The sequence below is a fragment of the Leucopleurus acutus genome (assembly GCF_964270905.1).
Source record: "Leucopleurus acutus genome assembly, chromosome: 1".
In the NCBI taxonomy this organism is placed as follows: Eukaryota; Metazoa; Chordata; class Mammalia; order Artiodactyla; family Delphinidae; genus Leucopleurus; species Leucopleurus acutus.
Window position 1 is genome coordinate 167,324,695 of NC_139142.1, and position 19,709 is coordinate 167,344,403.

The 19,709-nt window shown below is 49.6% G+C and overlaps 2 protein-coding genes across 2 annotated transcripts in view; both read left to right on the top strand.

Moving 5' to 3' along the window:
- The window catches only part of ALPK3 (alpha kinase 3), a gene marked incomplete at both ends in the record, with an annotated part of 47,356 nt that extends 42,561 nt beyond the window's left edge, over window positions 1–4,795 (top strand). Inside the window, 4 exons of the mRNA XM_082852547.1 lie at window positions 339–427; window positions 1,232–1,455; window positions 3,804–3,852; window positions 4,459–4,795. Of these exons, the coding sequence (XP_082708673.1) occupies window positions 339–427; window positions 1,232–1,455; window positions 3,804–3,852; window positions 4,459–4,795 (699 nt within the window). The remainder of the gene's footprint in view (window positions 1–338; window positions 428–1,231; window positions 1,456–3,803; window positions 3,853–4,458) is intronic.
- Window positions 4,796–14,722: 9,927 nt separating this feature from the next.
- Window positions 14,723–19,709, top strand: part of SLC28A1 (solute carrier family 28 member 1) — a gene marked incomplete at both ends in the record, with an annotated part of 48,002 nt that continues 43,015 nt past the window's right edge. Inside the window, 5 exon segments of the mRNA XM_082850766.1 lie at window positions 14,723–14,808; window positions 15,060–15,218; window positions 18,689–18,800; window positions 19,367–19,387; window positions 19,390–19,457. Of these exon segments, the coding sequence (XP_082706892.1) occupies window positions 14,723–14,808; window positions 15,060–15,218; window positions 18,689–18,800; window positions 19,367–19,387; window positions 19,390–19,457 (446 nt within the window).

Sequence of the window (19,709 nt, forward strand, 5' to 3'; positions counted from 1 at the left end):
TCGCAGAAGCCTTATTTGGGAGTTAAAAGGGGAGTGACTGTGGGCGGGGTCGGTACCTTGCTCTCCTGCAGTGGGGCCCCTGGGGCATTGCCATCTATCACTAGGGCTCCAGGAAGCACACTTTGGAAACCACTTTGAAAACAAGTCCAAAGCCTCTTGTTTTACAAATGAGAAAAATGAGGTGCAGAGTAGGGAGGAGGGTAGGAATGAACCCCACCTCCCCCAGGGCTGGAATCCTCCCTGCAGCCTCTAGCAGATGGCCTTCCCCCTAAGAGCCAGGCAGATAGAGAACCGGGATGCTTCCTTGCTGATCAGAGTTGCTTCTCTTCAATCCACAGGGCTGCAAGATCCAGAACATGAGTCGAGAGTACTGCAAAATCTTTGCGGCTGAAGCCCGGGCTGCACCTGGCTTTGGGGACGTGCCTGAGTAAGTGCACAGGGAGGGGGCCGTGCAGTGTGCAGACCGGTTGACTTGAGCTTCTGCAGAGAACCATGATTTCACAGCCTCCTGGGGGCCTCCTGAGTCATGGTCACGTGTAAATGGGCCCCCAGCTAACCCCATGCTCAGCTCAGTGGTTCCACAAAATCTAGAAATAAAGACCTCAAGATTCACTGCCCACTTTAGAAAAGCTTCTGCTCTGGTCTTCAGTCTCCTCCCACCCACCCTAATTCCCCACTCCTTTGCCCAGTTTTTGCTGATCGCAGGGTTTGGGCACAGCAGATTCTGGGCCTCTCTGAAGGTGATGGGGTGGGCTAAAGCTTCCAGGCAAACTGGTCAGGATTCTAATGTGGTAGGTGGGCAGGGTCACTGTGGATTTTTGTAGGAGTCAGCTACACATGGAAACTGTTTTCATTTTGAGACTTGGAACTTCAACTCTTGAGTATTAGGGTCTAGCTGGCATTGAGCACAGTCTGGTTGGATCCTCTCAGAGGTATTCCTTTCTGTTTGGCACTTACAGGTCTTAGTCCCTCACTCAAGCACAGAGGCCTCCTGGGGCTATAGCAGGGTTCAGTTCTAATCCCACTGACCTCAGAGAATGGAGGAGGCCACCATTTCCTTTCCTGAACTCAGGGTGGAACCCCCCCTTCCTTGCTGTCCTCCAGGGTCAGAGCTGAGAGTTCTGTTCTTGGAAGGGCCTTCCTTTTGGATCCAAGAGTGTAGAATTGAAGTGGAGGGAGGAGCTCTCTGGGGCCATACTTCCTGCTCACTGCAGGGTGACACTATGTTTAGGATCATCCCACTGTATCTGATCTACCGGCCTGCAAACAATATCCCATATGCTACCCTGGAGGAGGACCTGGGCAAGCCCATGGAGTCTTACTGTTCCCGGGAATGGGGCTTTGCTGCGGCTCCAGCAGCATCTAGCAGCTCTGAGGCCGTGCAGAAATGCCAGACCTTCCAGCACTGGCTGTATCTGTGGACAAATGGCAGCTTCCTTGTCACAGATTTGGCAGGTATGAGGGTGTGAGGTGTGCATGTACATGTGCAGGAGAGCATGCGGAGGGGCAGGGTCACAGTTCTCGTTTACTCGTGTGCAGCGCACTTTTGCACATATTCTCCTTTGCTTTCACAGTAACCTTGTAAAGTGCGTTGGACAGGAACCACTTTGTATGCAGCGCTAATACATATCAGGGCCTCATGGTGCCTAGTCTATAACTGCAGTTGTATTTAAAGGAGTACACTCCAGGCTTCACTTAAAATTAAAAAGGAATTTACTTCAAAGACCGTTACATGGGATCTAATTCAAACCCCACAACCGCGTTTTCAAAATCTCCCTTTCCTTCTTCCCTGCAGCTCTGCTGTGAACTTTCTTACTCTCTAACTTCCTAACCTCTCTCTTCCATCCCCGCACACATAGCTTTGCAGTCTCCTCCTTCCCTGCTCCCCCCTCTGTCTTTGGTAGCTTTTTATTATGTAAAACAAACTTAGTCTCTCTTGCTTCTTTTTAGTTTATTTCTATTTCTCCCATTACTCAGATTCTCCCCAACAAAGGAAGGCCAGCAAGCATGAATTCTCCTTCCTTCTTTGACCACTCCTCTCCAGGCCTACTCTCTGTAACCAGACAGGGCAGGGGAGAGGAAAAGATAAAATCCTCTCTACAGTGAGAGGACTGGAATGCTGCGAATATCACACACTATTACATTTTATCCCTGATGTAAATAAGTGACAAAACCAAGGACCAGAGATAGAAAACTGGCTTAAATGTGCTTTGCATTGGGGTTAAAGAATAAATACTAATACAATAAATATTGTATATACAACTCTATGTATTGAAGGGAGGGGGGCTAGTAACACATTAAACCATTAACATTCACTCTATTTGTTAACTCATAAATTTTTCTTTCCTTCCTTCCTTCCTTCCTTCCAACATTACTAAATATTGGGAAGATAAAAGGGTGAATTAGGAATAGCCATTGTCCTCAAGAAGCTATGATAAGTATACCAATTTCTACAATGAGATGATAACATAATATAGTAGAAAGACTTGAGAGTCAAAGAAATTCAAGCCTAGGTCTCATCATTTTCTAGCTGGGTGTCTGTTTTACAGAGAAGAAAACAAGCTCAGACAGGTTAGGTCATTTAATCTCTCTGAGCTTCCGTTTCCTTTCCCTCTCTAGGAATAGTCATATCTTCCCTGCCTATCTCTCAGACTTGTTAAGAATATTAAATGAGACTGTATTTATGAAAGCCCTCTGCAAACCAAAATTCTGTGCAAGTGTAAGGGATCATCATTATTATAATGCAAAATGGAATGTGATAAATGCTGAAAGAGAAATAACAAAGAAATTAATATTTATTGCATAACTACTGTGTTTCAGACACTAAGTTATAGTCCTACACATACTGTGATCTTCTCAATTCCCCTGCAAGATGGGCAGCATTATCCCTACTTTTACTGTTGAGGATTAGAGATAGTAAGTGACTGGCCAAGCACACACAGCTCCAAAGTGACAGAGCTGAAATGTAAATGCAGGTGTGCCTGGTTCTCAAGCCCACATTTGTGCCACTCTATCATCCACGGGTACTCAGGCCTGTTAGTGAGAGGTAGGTTCCTGGAGGAAGGCAACCGGACAGTGTACAAACAGGGAAGGAGAGTCACAGACCTGACGCGTGAATGCTAAGATGCTGGGGTGGCCTGGACGGGGTGGGAAATGCCTCCTTTGTCACCGCTTGCCTGGATCTGTTCTTCAAGGCTGTCTTAACCCAGGAGCCCATCTGGGCTTCTTGGAGTGCTTGCTTGCTGCACTGTATGAGTAGGTGGAAGCCAGTCTTATCCAGTGTTAACGTTTCTGCTGGCCCAGCCCTGAAATACCTTCACATTTCCACCTTTCTCCCTCTTGCCCAGATGGGCTAATCTGTTATGAGGAAGGAGAAGGTTTTAGCTCAAAGCCAGAGGCCAGCTCAGTTTGTGACCTAATCTCATCCAGTAGAGGCAGGATTGCACAGCTGGAAGACTTTTGCATCTAGGAGTAAGAAAGACTGAACTTTGATTCACGGTGGTCATTGCACACAGACAGCGTTCAATTATTAAATGAATGAATAAATGTGACTTTGCTGCAGTCACTTAACTTTGAGCCTATCTCCTCACCTGTGAAAATGGGAATATTATTACTACTAATAATACAGAGATACCCACACCACTCATGAGACAGGCCAGGGTGATGATACCCAATGAGTGGGTACCTGAAGATGTGCCCTGCAATCTGGCAAGTTCCCATCTAAAGTGATATCCATCTTGGAGACATGGGGGCCCTAGAACCAGCCCAGGATGCCCTCAACTCCCCACTCTCTCTCTTTTCAGGGGTTAACTGGAAAATGACTGACGTGCAGATTGCTACCAAACTGCGAGGGTGAGTGCTCCTTGGGGACAGAATGCCCTCTGAGAGTCTGCTCAGGGTGGAAAATGTCAAAGTTCTTCTGGTTCTCCATCCCTGAGGTGCTAGACCTGTGACCAGAGAGTCCCACTTGCACGCATGGCCATGTAGTAATGTCTCAGGGGCCACTGATCCCCACCTGCTGTGCCCCTGACCCCAGACCTGGACCAGTAGCTCTTGACGCCCATGCACAGGACCACCTACATCCTGGGCTCTCAGTGTACCTGCTCCCCTTCCTTCTCACTTGTGAAAGCTCATCAGGGTGCAGATAAGCAGGGCCCCGTGAGCAGAGTGGTGAGCTGGAGTCTGCTCTTATTTATGTTAATAAGGCAGATGGTCCTCACACCGAGTGACGTCCCACCCGATGAACTCCATGGGCCAGGGTGTAATGAGACCTCAGTATAGAGTTGAGGTTTCGGATGCTGCCATCTGAGGTGGCCCCAGGTGGACTCCCCAGCACCCCGAGGTAAGGTAGGATGGACCTTGGGCACCACACCCTGGTTGTGGCCACCCCACAGTCTGCCCCCCAAGGACTCTCTCTCTGGGTGGGGCTCCTACTCAGCTCTCACTGTTTGGCTGCAGATACCAAGGCCTCAAGGAGAGCTGTTTCCCTGCCCTGCTGGACCAGTTTGCCTCTTCCCACCAGTGCAACACCTTCTGTGAGATGCTGGGGCTAAAACCTCTCAAGGGCCCTGAGGCTGCCCACCCCCAAGCCAAGGCCAAAGGCTCCAAGAGTCCATCTGCCGGCAGGAGGGGCCCCCAGCTGAGTCCTCAGCCCCAGAGGAAAGGCCCTCCCAGTCCCCAGAAGAGTGCCCCAAGCTCCAAGGCCACCCCTCAGGCCTCAGAGGCAGTCGCCACCCAGTTACTCGGACAGCCTCCCGTCCGAGATGGAGGCTCCAAGGCCCAGGGCATGCGGTAGCCCCCCACAGGAGGCTGGGGGCCTCCACCCAGCAGCAGACCGACAAGGAAGCAGCTCGAACCGATGGAGACGTTCCCAGTACGGGACTGACCGGAGCAGGTGCACTGAGGCGGCACCCCTCGGGGCCTCTGCCCGCAGCCTCTCCTCATCAGATGCTTGGTGCCTGACACCCAGCCCGGTGGCCTCTCCTGGTGCCATCGTCCCCGTGGCTCCCAGGCCCTACCTGCCGGGGCCTGCAGCCTAGCCCTCCTTGAAGTTTACACTGGCCACTGCTGGAGGCTCCCTGAGTCCTCTGCATGAGTTCTGCAACCAACCCCTTGCCCCAGGCCCTGCCGTGAATGTTGCACTCTGGGGGCACGCAGGCCAGCACCTACCCTTTTCCCTTCACTTGGCCCTGATCCCTCCCTATCCTCAGGGCTCCAGACTTCCTCTGCGGTGTCTGGCCTGGTGACTCTCAGGGTGTCTTTTCCTTCCAGTCATTTTGCCTCATTCATCCCAGCTTATCTTGCAACTAACCTGTCCCTGAGCCCGAATGGTGCTCAGGGCCCTTCCAGAGACTGTCATATCCTTGTGCAGTGGTCTTTGGTGATGTGTGTTCATGCTCTTCCTTCCCCCATCACTCAGGCACTCAATCACCTGCCTACCATGCTCCCTTGCACCCCATCCCCCATCCCTGGCTTTGAGCCCAATTGCAGCCTGCTGCCTGCCTTTCACTGAGTTCTGTTTGTTCCCCTACCCGAGGGCTTCCCTAGCCTGACCCCCACCCTACCCACCATACCTAGGTGAAGAGCAGACCCTCTGGCCTCTCAGCCCACCCCAGGACACTCCTCCCCTACTTCTCCCAGGCCCTCTGCCCGTGAGGTGAGAGCTGGCATGAGGGTTGCATCAGCAGCTGTGGCCAGACGGAAGGTGTTGACTTTGTGGGACCTTGTGCTTCATACTGAAACGAGGTGGGGTCACAGTGAATTTCACATCCCCTCTTGACCAGGGATAGAGGGCTGGGACTCTTCTCCAGAGGGCGTGCACCTGGGAGCTGTAGGAAGAATGCAGTCCACCCATGTGCAGGGTGGAGGAGTGTCTCTGTGCCTGGGAATTAGGACCCCCTGCCCCTAACCATTAGCTCTTGACCCTGGGACTCCAGCTCTGGGCCTCAATATAGGCTCCCAAGGAATTGCTGTGTTCGGCCCAGCACCCTGGGCCCTTCCTGAGAACCCTTCCTTGAGGCCTGGGATGGGGTGGGTCTCGAGCTAGCCTGCTCCCCTTGGAATGCAATAAAGGCAGCAACTGTGTATCTTGCTCGCCCTTATCTGGTGTGGTTGTAGGTATATGGGGTCAGGGTCCCGTCTCCCCAGGCGGTTCTCTGAAGGCGTCCTGCAGTCCCTGGACCCACTGGAAAAGTGAATCCATGTTTTGGATCCTAGATTGGCATTCAGCCTCAGCCTTCTGTGGCCACAGCTAGACAGTCTGTGCTTCTTGTACTAATGGAATGATGGCTTGTGCCCCTTACGAGGGCGCTTAGGCCTTTGGAATTGCTCATTCATTTGGAAGAGGAATGCAGAGGAAGGAACCCAGGAAGGAAGAGCAGAGTTGGGGCTCTGGGGAAACGCCCAGTGTCTTTGGCTGCCTCCACTGGGGCAAGACCAGCCCGGGGGAAGACCAGCTCCTGCCTCTCAGCTACTCACTGACTGTTTCCTGCCTCCCAAGCTGCAGAGGCTTCTCATTCCCAGCCCCACCCCATCACCCAGGCCTTTCCTTGCCTGACCTTTACCCCCTCCATTTGACATTTCTGACTTCTCTACCTCCTCTTGTGCTCAGGTGACTCTGCCCACTTTTTCCTCTTGCTCCCAACTCTCCCAGCCTGCATATCCAGATTGCCGTGGTGAACTGAGAGCTGGAATATTGTTGATTTGTTTATTCATTCATCCATTCATTCGGCAGACATACTGAGCAGACTTACTTTATGCCAGACCCTGAGCTGACCACTGCTGGGAGGCAAAGATGCATGAGGTGGTCTCAAAAGAGGTGCTTTCCATTAGGTTTCTTGGGTTTTGAGCAACAGAAATGAACTTGGACCTTCATGGGAAGGGTGTTGGGGGTAGTTCACAGAACCAAAGGAATAGCTGAACAGTTGGCCTTTAGAAGGGCAGGAGCCAGGGTAGCTCCAGAGCTTGCCTCCCAGGAGCTGCTGCCGTTGGCTCCAGTGGATCTCCCTCCACTCAACGTTCAAATTCCTGTCCTGGAGCTCCGGGCATCGTGGACTGGGAGAGAGGTAGTTTTCCAAAGGATGGGGATTCTTACCAGAAGAATGGTGGAGGGTGGAAGGGTAGAAAGGGCTTGGCAGGCAACCACAGAAGATACCCTGACACACACAGATACACACAGACACACACACACACACACACACACACACACACACACACCTTTCTTCCCATCTGATGCACTACAACTCTCTTACATACAACCAAAAGCAAATCGCTCTCTGCTTGGGGAGACCATTCAAGGTAATAGTCAATGACTAAGTCCAGGGGTAATGACCAGGGCTACCATTCTCCAAAGTCCAGTGTCACTAATGATACTCTTTCCTCTTTTATCACAATCTCCTTTTGAAATTCTGCAACCTGTGGAAATTATATAACCCAAGAAGAAGGGAAGTATGAGTAAAGGCTACGGTCCATTTCTATAACTGGTCGTGAGAACTAGTATTTATGACTAGGGATTTTTTTGCCCTTTGGAGTGACCCAAATCTTCAGTTCCAAAGTCGAGTTCCTAAGCGGTCCTGCCTGTGTGGCAAGCATTAGCCACTGGACATGGCAGTACCAGGAAGCACTTTAGGAAACCCCCACGTCCATCTGTACCCTGCCCCCTTTTAAGTAGCCGCAATCATATTTTCCCTTGATAGAGTTAATCATCCTAGCTACTCCTACGTGTCACTATATTTACTCGTATCCTAGATATACTCCTATCCTAGCTCTGTGTGGCTCAGAGGTACAAGCAACCTGAGACGGCCAGGTGCCTAGGCTTCTAATTCACTTGAATCATTACTATGAATTTTTGAAGAGATGTTTTCTTGGGAACTAAAACCTCTACACCAGTCTGGTCCTAAACCTCAGATATGAGAAACGCATTGAGATGTCGTGATAACATGCCCCTCTTCACCCTGCTCCCTGGCCTGTAGGAGAAATAGCACCACAAATTGGTTGCCGGTTGGAGCTTATGCTACATCTTGCAGGCCTTACCCAACCTTGCAAGGTATTGTTTTCAGCTGGTGCCGTAGCTGAGTTTTCAACAAACCGTTTCACCATATTATCAAGCTAACTGCTTCTAGACTGTGGGGATCCTGACAAGATGAGCAAAGGCCATAGGCATCAACCCATTACTTTGCTATAAAGTGTATTCCCTGGTTGAATGCAATATGTGGGGATACCGAAATGCTGTTTACAACAGTTGATAATTCCATGGATTTTTTTTTTTTTTTTTTTTGCGGTACGCGGGCCTCTCACTGTTGTGGCCTCTCCCATTACGGAGCACGGGCTCCCGACGCGCAGGCTCAGTGGCCATGGCTCACGGGCCCAGCTGCTCCGCAGCATGTGGGATCTTCCCGGACCGGAGCACGAACCCGTGTCCCCTGCATCGGCAGGCGGACTCTCAACCACTGCACCACCAGGGAAGCCCAATTCCATGGATTTTGATGGGAGAGGCATGATGGGTAAGGAAAGCAAATCCAAATCCAGAAGAAGGGCCCCTCATGGTCAAGATAAGTTCCTGCCCTGTTAAAGCCATAGCATAAGTGTAGACTGAGGCGAGCTCAGCCGTAGGGCAGGAGGAGGCATTATGGGAGAGTGAGTGATGCCCACACACAGCTTGCCTGTGCCTCCAGAACCCTATCCTGGAGCATTCACCTAATGATGGTGGCCATGCCTGATTTTGGCTGGGTGGATCCGACAACCCCTGTTCATAAGGGCCAGCATGGCCACCTGGTAGGCTGTAGCCAAGCAGTTAGACTCCCCAGAGCCCAGTGGCAAGTCAGAGGGCTGTGTGTCAAAAGGATAATAGTTACTTGTTGGCCAGCGTATCACTTGATTCCAAACTCTGGGTTCTCCTGCCATATTTTTTATTTTTTTTATTTTAAATTTTTTAATAACATCTTTATTACAGTATAATTACTTTACATTGTTATGTTAGTTTCTGCTGTATAACAAATTGAATCAGTTATACATTTACGTATGTCCCCATATCTCTTCCCTCTTGCGTCTCCCTCCCTCCTACCCTTCCTATCCCACCCCCTCCTGCCATATTTTTTAAATCAAGACTTGTCACAATCTCCATGTGCCTCCCCAATATTCCACAGACAGACCCCTCAAGCACCACTGTCTCTGCCAGGTCATGTGGCCTCGTGGCAGAATCATATGTGCTCAAGGCTTTTCCTGCTGGAGAGCCTTCACTTGCTCTGCGCCCTGCCCAAAGCTGGCAGTCTTCTGGGTCAGTCAGTAAACGGGTTGGAGCAAGATGCCCCAAACTGACAATTTTGCCTGGAATTGGGCCTTAGTGGTAAGGAATTCAAAATGTAGGAATTTGTCCTACATTAATGGAGGAACTATTCTGACCTCAACAGACCCCTTGATCCCCAGGAACTTTATTCAAGGAACAGACATTTGCATTTTCACATGCTTTATCTCCCACCTCTGACTCACATATATATGTCTTACCAAAGCATCTAGGGAAACTGTTGATCTCCAGACCCTATCAGCATGATGCCGTCAGCGTGCTGGAACATGGCATTGCTGAGGCCAAGGTCCCTGTGAGGCAGTCTGTGGCACAGAGCTGAACAGCTAAGATAATATATATCATTCAGCAGGACAGCAGTGGAGTACTGCTGCCCTGCCAGCTGAAGACGAATTGCTTCTGATGTTCTTTGCTCATCAAAATCAAGGAAAAAAATGAATTCACTGGATCAAAGGGTTCATACCAAATGCCAAGAGCTGGATGAATTTGCTTTAGCAAGAAGACCATTTCTGGAACAGCACCTGCAATTGGAGTTAACACGTTTTAAAGTTGACAACAATCCAAAGACCTCCTGGCCAGGCTGAGCTGTGGTAGGAATCACTATGACTTCACTCTTAAATCTGATAGTAACACTGATTTCTACAATTCCCTCACAAATACGGAAACACTTTTGATTTACCATTTCGGTCGGGAGCGGGAATTCTGATGGCTTTTGCTTCTCCTATCCTATTATAGTCATTCTTACCCCACTAATCAGAGCCATTGTGGGGGTTATGCGTGTTTCAGAATATATCCATTTCAACTGAACACTCAAAATAACCTTTCATTGGCTTTGAGATTCCACTGGGTCTACTGTGGCACAGAATTTAGTCTATTAAACATCTCTATGGATTGGGAGACCACATGCTCTTCTGCTGTACCCAGAAATTGGACTTGGCTTGGAGCCAGTGTCCTACAAAACCCCTCTCCCCAAGTCTGAGTACTTTCCTTTCCTTTCCGTTCCCAGATAAGTGAACACAGATCCCTTTGGGGAAGGTTGCAAGGAAGGTTAACGATATGCATCTAAGTGTTAAAATAAGGTTTTTCTTCAAAGATATTTGACTTCCTCTCCCTTGAAAGTCTGGAAATTAAGTGGGAGATTTTGACTCTACCTTGGCAGCTGAGACAGACCTCTTTGCCCAACCAGAAACCTTTGGTTACAGTAGTAACTAGCTGATATCTTAGGCACTGTCTGGTCTTTTTCATTCCTGGGGCCCAATGATTAATTAACCACAGCTAGAGGTTTGGTTTCCATGCCCATGTCCATTATGATAACTCCTCTACTGTGTTCCTTCTGTCTATCTCTGCTGCTGAGATCAGGAAGTTCATTTCATAGGAGCTCTTCCAACCAGAATTCCAGGCCTAGAGAGGAAAGCCCGCAGAGCCTCGCCAATTTCTCATGGCAGGGAGTGAGACCATCTTCTGGGTCATGTCAGAGGCCAGAGGGCAGATGGGCTGGATGCATGTCAGGGACCCAATAAAGCATTCTTGTTTCCTAAAATCTGTGAGTTCCTGCCTTTCTTGGAATTTTGGTCTTTTGTTATAATTTAGTGTGGGTCAGTATTTAGTCCAGATTTGTATTATCCCCCCTCCCCCTGCACAAATGGTAAGAACTGTATCTGGCTGTATGAGCTTCTATAGAATCTCTGGTGAGTGAGAACATATCAATAAACAAAACCTGAATCAAAATTCTGTTCCGCTATCTTGGTCAAACAGCCTTAAAAAGTTTCCATAAATTTCCCCTATATTTTTTGGCAATGTATATTAGCTAGCTCATACAGTTTCTTCTGGGAGTAACTCTTCTTTTTCCTGATTTGATTCTGCCTCTTATCCCCTGGGTTATGTTGACTGTGGATTCTGGTTACTGGCAGACCAACAGTGTTGTGTGGGATGGGGTCTGGGTCTCAGTTTTGTACCTTGATGTTGTCAGTACCCCTGAGCTGATCACACTCAGGGAGCCTGTTTCATTCATTAAACGTACAAGGAAATGGAATTTTCACACTAAAAACCCACCTTGCTAATTTTTTATGAGACATGTAACCATCCAGAACACTGGACACTTTACCTGACAAGGGAATTCTTCCCTTCTTCTGAAAGGAGAACTTCAAGGGAAGCCAGATTATCAGAAGGTTGTTTGAGCTGAGAACAGACAGACCTCAGTTCAAATCCACCTCTACTAGCCACGTGAGCTTGGGCTTGTTGCTTAAGCCCTTGGAACTGAGATGCACATGAGTGATTGGAGCTAGCTCTAGGTAGGAGTGTTAAGAAAATTCAGCTGAGTAAAGATCTAATTGGCCTTATTCACGAATTGGGCAGCGTCGCATCTGGCAAGTATCAATAGAAAGGAGCTCTGAGGAGGTGTACAAAGTGGAAGGTTTTTAAAGGCAGAAGGAGGGTGGGACCATAAAGTCATAAAGGAAAGAACGGATTATTTCAGGCAAGGTCACCTTCCCTTGGGGGAAAAGGGGAAGTCTATCATGCAGGTGAGATGACCTCACTGTGCTCATCAGGTAATTCCAGACTGATTGGTTAAAGGTTGCAGTCCTGGGAGTGGCTGAAACTATAGTAGAGTCTTGGTTTGCTCTCCTAGGGACAAGTGACTCCATTTTGTGCCTGTTGTTCCTTTTTCTAATAGAGGCATCCCCTACTGACACCCAGAGGTCCTGGAATCCACGAGGCACTGTCCTCAGACCTCAGAACTGATGTGGTTCAGAGACGGTTCTTTCCTATTATTTCCAAAGGGCAGCGAGAGATAGCAGCTACCGTCTACTCAGCCTCAGGGGATGCATCACGCGTGAAGATGAAAGACCTTCATGCATGATGTACGGAGTAAATAACTCGAACGAGAATCCCCATCTCAGGCCAAAGAATCTGCTTGAGATGCATCAGGTGTCCTACTGTGTAGACTGTGTCACTGGCAGAGAAATTTCATTAGGGCTCTTGTTTTCTAACAGGGCAAAATGTATATTCTTGGAGCAGTTGGAGTCAAATTATTCGGATTATGTGGCTGAGTGCCCATTAAATCAACCCCTGTGGAATTTGTGCTGGGTCTTACTCAGGAAGTTGCTCAGAGACACAGTATCCCTGGTTTCGTGGAGTCTGACTAGAGAATACAATTCACAGCCATTAGGTCTAAGTGTGGGCCCAGAATCCATCCTGCCTGCCAAGCTGGGAGACCCTGGTGTTCCTCCCTTCCTTCAAGGTGGGGTGGCTAACAACATCTCCACCCCACCCCTGAAAACCGTCTTTCCAGCTCTCGTCCCGTGAGAAAAAATCAGTACTGCCTCCTGACCCACAGGCTGGTCAGTGATTAGCCCCTGGGCTGGGTCAGGCTCTCCACGAACCCCAACAGGCATAGAAGTGAAGGGACTGGGACACAGCCTTTGGAAGAGGGAACTTGCTCCTAAGGCACAGTGGCATGGAAAGCAGTGTCGCACAGCGAGGCATGATACAGGCTTGGCAGGCCCATGCAGGAAGGAGAGTTGGTGCCAGTCGGAGAGGAGACCGTGCCTTGCGTCCTGAGGCACGATGTTACTGGTGGAAGCCCACCTGGGTGGAGGGAAGCAAGCACCTGGAGAGTCTCAGTGTCTAGATGTGACCCTCAGAGGCGTTCATTTTTGTTCTTCCTGACCATTGTATTTAACTTGTGATGCCCATTTGTCAGCACCTCCCCTATGACACTACTGGTCTGTGGTAGATTCATTTGAGCGGCTCCTCCCAGGAGGCCTACAGCCCTCCTCACGGAAACTTTTATAAAAATAGCTGGCTTTGCTCTAAGTGGGTGCTACATCAGACCACTGCCCCAACAGAGGGAAAAAATGGAACAATCAAGGAACTATCTTTGCCTATATAATTAACCAGCTTAACAACTGTGACTCCGTGGCAGGCTCTGGGCCAACAAGGCAATGGAGATCCAAATTAACAGCTCCCACAGCCCCTGCCAATGGCTGGCAGGAAATACTGTGCCTCCCAGAGGAGGATATAGCCTTTGGTATAAAACCCACAAAAGCCACGGATATCATCCTTGAATCACGTCCTTCACAGGATGACGTGAATTAAGACCTACCTTTGTGGAACATCTTAACCTGCTTCAAACTGAAAAAGGAAGCATCTCAACCTCTCATTATATAAAAAGCTAATATGAGATGGAAAGGCAGGAGGGATAGAAGGTAAAACGAAAACAGAGACAAGGGAAATACACTTCACAGTGTAGCAGCCAGTTAAATATTTGGCAAGAGAGATCTCTTAGCTGTTTGGGGAAAATCCCCCTGCTGTGGCCATGGGCCCTCATGGGCATGGGACCAGGCGTCTTACTTTACCAGCCCTTCACTGTTGCTGAGATAGATGAACCCCCAGACCCATTCTTTCATCTTGTACTGGATAATGGCCGTTTGTGCCCATCTGTTCCCAATGAATAGAAAGGGTCAAGGGGTGGACTCTAGCAGGAGACGCTGGGATAGTCACGGCAAGTAAGCTGGGGCAGGGGAGTTTGGCGTTTTGGGTGTTTGGAGTATTTCCTTCCTCTGTGAACACCTGGACTTGCTGTATAGGTGCTAGAAGAGCACTGTGCTCTCAGTCTCGTGAGGGTCCCTTCTTACGGAAAGTGTGTAAGAGTTACAAGCAGAGGGCATACGCGTCTAAGATATTTCCTCAGTTTTTTTTTTTAAATAAATTTATTTATTTTTGGCTGCGTTGGGTCTTCATTGCTGCGCGCGGGCTTTCTCTAGTTGCGGCGAGCTGGGGCTACTCATCGTTGCGGTGCACGGGCTTCTCATTGCAGTGGCTTCTCTTGTTGCGGAGCACGGGCTCTAGGCACGCAGGCTCAGTAGTTGTGGCGCACGGGCTTAGCTGCTCCGTGGCATGTGGGATCTTCCCGGACCAGGACTCAAACCCGTGTTCCCTGCGTTGGCAGGCGGATTCTTTAACCACTGCGCCACCAGAGAAGTCCCCTTTCTTCAGTTTTTGTATTTTGCTCTGTGTCATCAGAATTTGTACACTCTTTCTAGTTTAGCATATTTCTTCTAGGACTATAGGAATCCCATCTTCCAATGCCCCAAATGAGAAAGGAACCATTGTATTGAATGTCCTTTCTGCTAACCGCCCAGGTGTAAGAGAGAGAGAAGCAGGTTTAGGAAAGAGGAATGACAAGCTCATGCTTATGGAACTTGACCAGGGAGGAGCCTCTCTTTTTAGTCACTGCTTGGACACATGAATAGGTGTGATGAAAAAGGCCTTATCTGTGAAGAGCCAAGAGGTGAGAGCAGGCAAAACTGTGAGAAGAAAATAAGGGGACAGTTGAACGTCCCTTCTGACGAGGCCTGCCTCTTACAGTTCTGAATGTTTCACTCACCCCTTGTAAAAATATCCTCTTCATTATATCAGAGTATGGCAAGGAGAAGGGACTCTCTACCACTCAGACCAAGAATTCCCCTGAAACAGGAGTGGCCCCAGAGAACTGAAGCCAGAAACAGGTAAGGGGTTGCCTCTGAGGAGTAGGACAGGGATGGGAGAGGTGGAGCAGCCTCCTCATTATAAATCCTTCTAAGTGCTTCTGTTTTGTTTTGATTGGAAGGGGGGAAAGATACACGACACACACACACACACACACACACACACACACACACACACACATTGCTATATATATATATATATATATATATATATATATAGCAACGTGCAGGCCTTTTTTTTTTGTTTGCAGTTTCACATTTATTTTTGGCAGGAAGGAAATCATTGCAAACCTCTTGACTGACAATGTTCGCCCCCTGGAAACGTGCACATTCCACATGCAGTATTTCCCCAGTGATGCTGGATTGTTTATCACATTCAAATGTCCAACAGAAAACCACGACTACCCAGACACCAGCATCTCTACCACTTGGTGGGTGGTGCTGTTAGTCTACAGAGAAGCTCCCTGGAGAATGGAACAGGAACAGACACTATCAAATCTACAGTAAAACAGGAACAGAGGCAGCCACTTGATTTTGCACAGGCAAAGGCAAGCACTTCAAACCATCCACTCTTCTCGAACCCTGGCATGCCAGCTGTCCATCACAGCACCTTTAAAAGCAGAGGCACAAATGTCACAAGTGTTTGACCATAGGGCTGTGTGGTTCTGGATTTCTTGAGAAAGCCATCTTTAATATACAGCATTGTAAAATGTTGCCAAGTTATAGATTTACAGATTTCCTTTTTATACAACAAGTTCAAATGCTGCAACTGTGACAAGTCTGTGTCATTAGATATATATATATATTCCTTGCCTCACCCTGCTCTGGACCTAGCACCCCAGCCCTGGCTCAGTTCCAGGCCTCACTGTACCACCCCAGTGAGATCATCTCCTCAGGAAACAGGCCACAGGGAGTCAAGTGACACGCCAAGGTCACACAGCTGGATGGGGCACAGCCAGGACCCGTGAAGTCCTCCAGCTCTTGTTCTTTCCCTGGGGGCTCATCCCAACCCACCCAGCCTCCCAACCGCCCAGCCTGTGGCTCTCAGCCAAATTTCACCTGAAAAGAGCACTTGGTTTCTGGGGGCCAGGATCGCTGTTGACTGCCCCTCCTTCAGGGCAGGAGCAGGGGAGCAACACAGGGTCTCCTGGCCTGGAGGAGGAGAGCAGTGTGTCCAGACAGCCCTGAGATGGGACCTGTGACAGCGATGACACCAGCCAGCCTGATGGTGCCAGCTTCTCTGCCAAACACCTCACCTGCATTCGCTCATTTAATCCCCATCAATATTTATTTATGAGGTAGGTACTATTACCTAGCGTTTTACAGATGAGGAAACCAGTTAACTTTCAGAGCCAGGACTGAATCTAGACCTTTGGGCTCTAAGCTCTGGGTTCATTTCAAGACACACAGCCTATTAAATCCTTGTTTGAGAGATCAGGGCACACGAAGATGTCAAGGCTCTAAGGTGCAGCGTAGGGAATGTTTTGGAACAAGTTTGGCTCCTCCTGGATGTGTTGTGCCTCCTGGCTTCTCTCTGGGCACCAAGAGAGGAGGGGGAGGAGAGAGGAGAGGATGGAGGAGGGGGGAAGGGGAGGGGAGAGGGAGCAGGAAAGGGGGGAAGGAGGGGAGGAAGAGGTTAGAAGTGGGCAGAGGCAGAGAAGCAGGTACAGTCCCGTCTGCCCTTCACTGGGGCTTGATGAGGCCCCCTGCCAGGGCAGCTGCAAGCCCATCCCTGTGGAGGCTGCCCATGGTGGCAGGTGTTCTGCTCAGGATAAACCAGATGATGCCACAAACGTTTAGTTTATAATCAAGGCAGCACACAAGCCTCCAACAGAGTGAGTGGGGCACAGTGTGGATCTCCACCCAAAAGAGCAAATTGCAAAAAAGCTGGTATAGTATAAGCCTCTTTTGTAAAATGAATAACCCAAAAGAGTATTCACTTATGAAAAATGTCTGGAGAAAAATTCCACAAGCTCAGTGGTGGTCATATCTGGAAGGCTCAGATTAGAGGGATTTTTAACTTCCTGTGTTTTGTATATTTCTATAATGTTTAAATGTTTGCTGATGCATGTGTAATACTTTGGTAATCAGAATGACAAAAAAAAATGTTTTTAAAGAGAAGGGGTACCCCCCACCCTTCATCCATCATGGTTCCCAAACTTCCAGAACAACCAGCCTGTGCTGGTAACTTCGCCTCTGTGTTACCAGGAAGTGTTTATGCATCATAAAGGATGTTGTCCTGAGTGTGTATGATTAATTATTAAGGAGATGTTGTCAATCCTGTCAGATAAGTTTAATGTTTAGTTTGAGGACTGAAATGTTAAAGGCTTTGTCCATTGACTTTGCACACTGTTGCTTAGGTGTCAGTTAAAAAGCCATGGACCCAAAGGGCAAGCTGTGATTTTGTTTTGTTTTCAAGACCACTTAGACCTGAAACACTTTTACTATTTACGGCACTACACTGCTTTCCTTATCTTCAAGCTCAGGAAAATAGGTTGCCGTTATAATTACTGATCCAGTGAGGAAAGGGAGGCTGTGTAAGATGCAAAGTGAACGATAAAACACATGATCCAAAAAACTGAGTAGCACTGATGGCAGGTGGAAGAGGAGGCCCCAGGAGGGGATATGAGGAGAGTGAGAGTAATAAAGCTGAGCTTCCTGGAAGAGGTGGGCCTGTTTGGGAGCAGGAAAGAGTGGAGAGGAAGGCGTCATTGAGGAGGAAGGCAGATTCAGTTAGGAGGCAGGAGCTCCGCAGGCCAGGCCTAGAGTGAGGCCCACTTGCCCCGTTTCCTCTTTTCCCTGAGAGAGGCCAGGGTCCCTGCCCCGGCCGTGGCCCTGGGCTCTGGAGACCGTGCTGGACAAAGCCAGGTGGGAGGCCCAGCCAACTCCAACTCTGGACTCTGCCCAGGAATTTCCACTGAGATGAGAAGACAGGCCAAAACGCAAGCAGGTTGGATCCAGCCCGTCCCCGTGGAAACGCGCTTCCATCTCCCTGAGAGGGACTTGTTGACCACAAATATGTGAGTAGGAAGAAGAGCCTGCCCCTCTCCGTGCAGCTGTGTGTCTGTGTTTGCATGTGTGCATGGGTGGCTGGGCTTTCCCAGGCTCTGCCTGTGTGAGTACTTCCCTACGTGGGCCTGCTCATGTGTGCCCTTGCATGTGTGCTCCTGGGTATGTGAGCTTAGCCAGTCTGGTGCTTGGGCAAGGTAGGGTGCTACCCAAGGGGAAGAAAAAGAGGGGGGACAGGAGTGAAGAGAGATGGAGTCGTCGTTAGGGCTCTTATTTACAGATGAGTTTAGGCCTATGTACTGAGCTTCAGCAAAGAAAAAAAAAAGAAAGAAAGAAAGAAAAAGAAAAAAAAAAAGGACTATATTGGCTCCTGTAATTGAAAAGCCCAGGGGTAGTACTGGTTTCAGGTATAGTTGGATCCAGGGACTGGAATGTTGTCTTCAGGATATTGTCTCTCCATCTTTCAGAGATGGGAGAGTGTAATACAATGAAAATATCACTTAATGGCAATGGTTTTAACCTGTTGCGTTGAGTGATGAAAGCTAAGACCTGTCTTCAGAAAAACGCCTTTCAGATACATACATATGCTATACATAATTCCTTCCTCTCCTACTCTATGAAGTGGGCAGACCTTGCCCTGTTTCTGCCTGACCTCCCGGATTTACAAGGACTTGCCTCTCACATGTTCAGGAGTGCAGGGAGCGGGGGCCTTCCTCTGTCACTGGGGCCCCTGGCACAATGAGGGTTGAGCTCTGGGACGGGAGAGGCTATGCCAGGCCACTGCTCCCCGCTCCCCGCCTCCTCCCTTCCATCCTCTGCCCTTCGCCCAGCCCCTCATCTGGGTCCTGCCTAGCCTCCCCTTTCAGCTTTGGGCCCTGACTTTGTCTTTCAGCTGCAAGGTCTGGCGCACGGAGAACGACACACCGAGCCTAAGAGAGGCCAGCTCTCTCACATCAGCGGCTGGTGGTTTGGAGAACATGGGGGCTGAGCTGTTGGAAAGCCTGGCCTGTCCCCTCCCCCAAGCTGGTTTGGCCCCTCCTGGTGAGAGGGGCCTTTGTTCATCATCTTCCTCCCGCCCCCACCTCCTCCTCACCTCTTTGCTTGAACACTTATGACCCCCCGCAGTGTGTTGACCTCCTCCACACAGAGCAGCCCCCTTAATCACTCATTAAACATCTGTGCACACTTATCATGTGCCAGTAGAGCCTGCGCTTGTCAGAAAGGTCAGGGAGGGGCTCACCCAGGAAGTGACATTTCAGCTGTGATCTAAATGATAAGGAGGAAGGTACTTCCCTGGCCATCCAGTGGTTAAGACTCTGTGCTTCCACTCTTGGGGGGGGGGGCTGCGGTGAGGGGGGCGCAGGTTCGATCCTTGGTTGGGGAACTAGGATCCCACATGCCTCGCCACACAGCCGAAAAAATAAGAAATTAAAGGATAAGTCCCCAGTCCACTCCCGAGGCAACTGTGGGCACACTGGTGGCAGCCTGGGTCTCTCCGCACTCCAGGCCCCCAGCTGTAATTCTCACGTGAGGCGGGAGGCACACTCCGGTCCATCTCTGGTGGCTTTAGGAGGAAGGCCGGGACCCTGGCACAGTGACTCAAGCCCTGCAGAAGTCAGGGACAGCGGGAGCAAGGCTGGCCCGGAGCCCTCCTCAGGGTGGTAGGTCGTCTCCAGGAAGGATGTGGGCTGGCCCGGGGAGGAGGCCCCTGTGGGGAATCTGGCCTCCTGACAGGGAAGGGGCTCACTGGACCTTTGCTGAAGAAAGGAGTAAACGTATTTTAGCCAACAGATGAGTCCTGCTGACCTCGGCCTCAGAGGTGAGCCAGGCCAGAGGTTCCCAATCTGCTTTGAAGCGGCCAGAATGAAAATCCCATGGGGGACCCCAATTTATACTGAGGGGCTGCTCTGCTT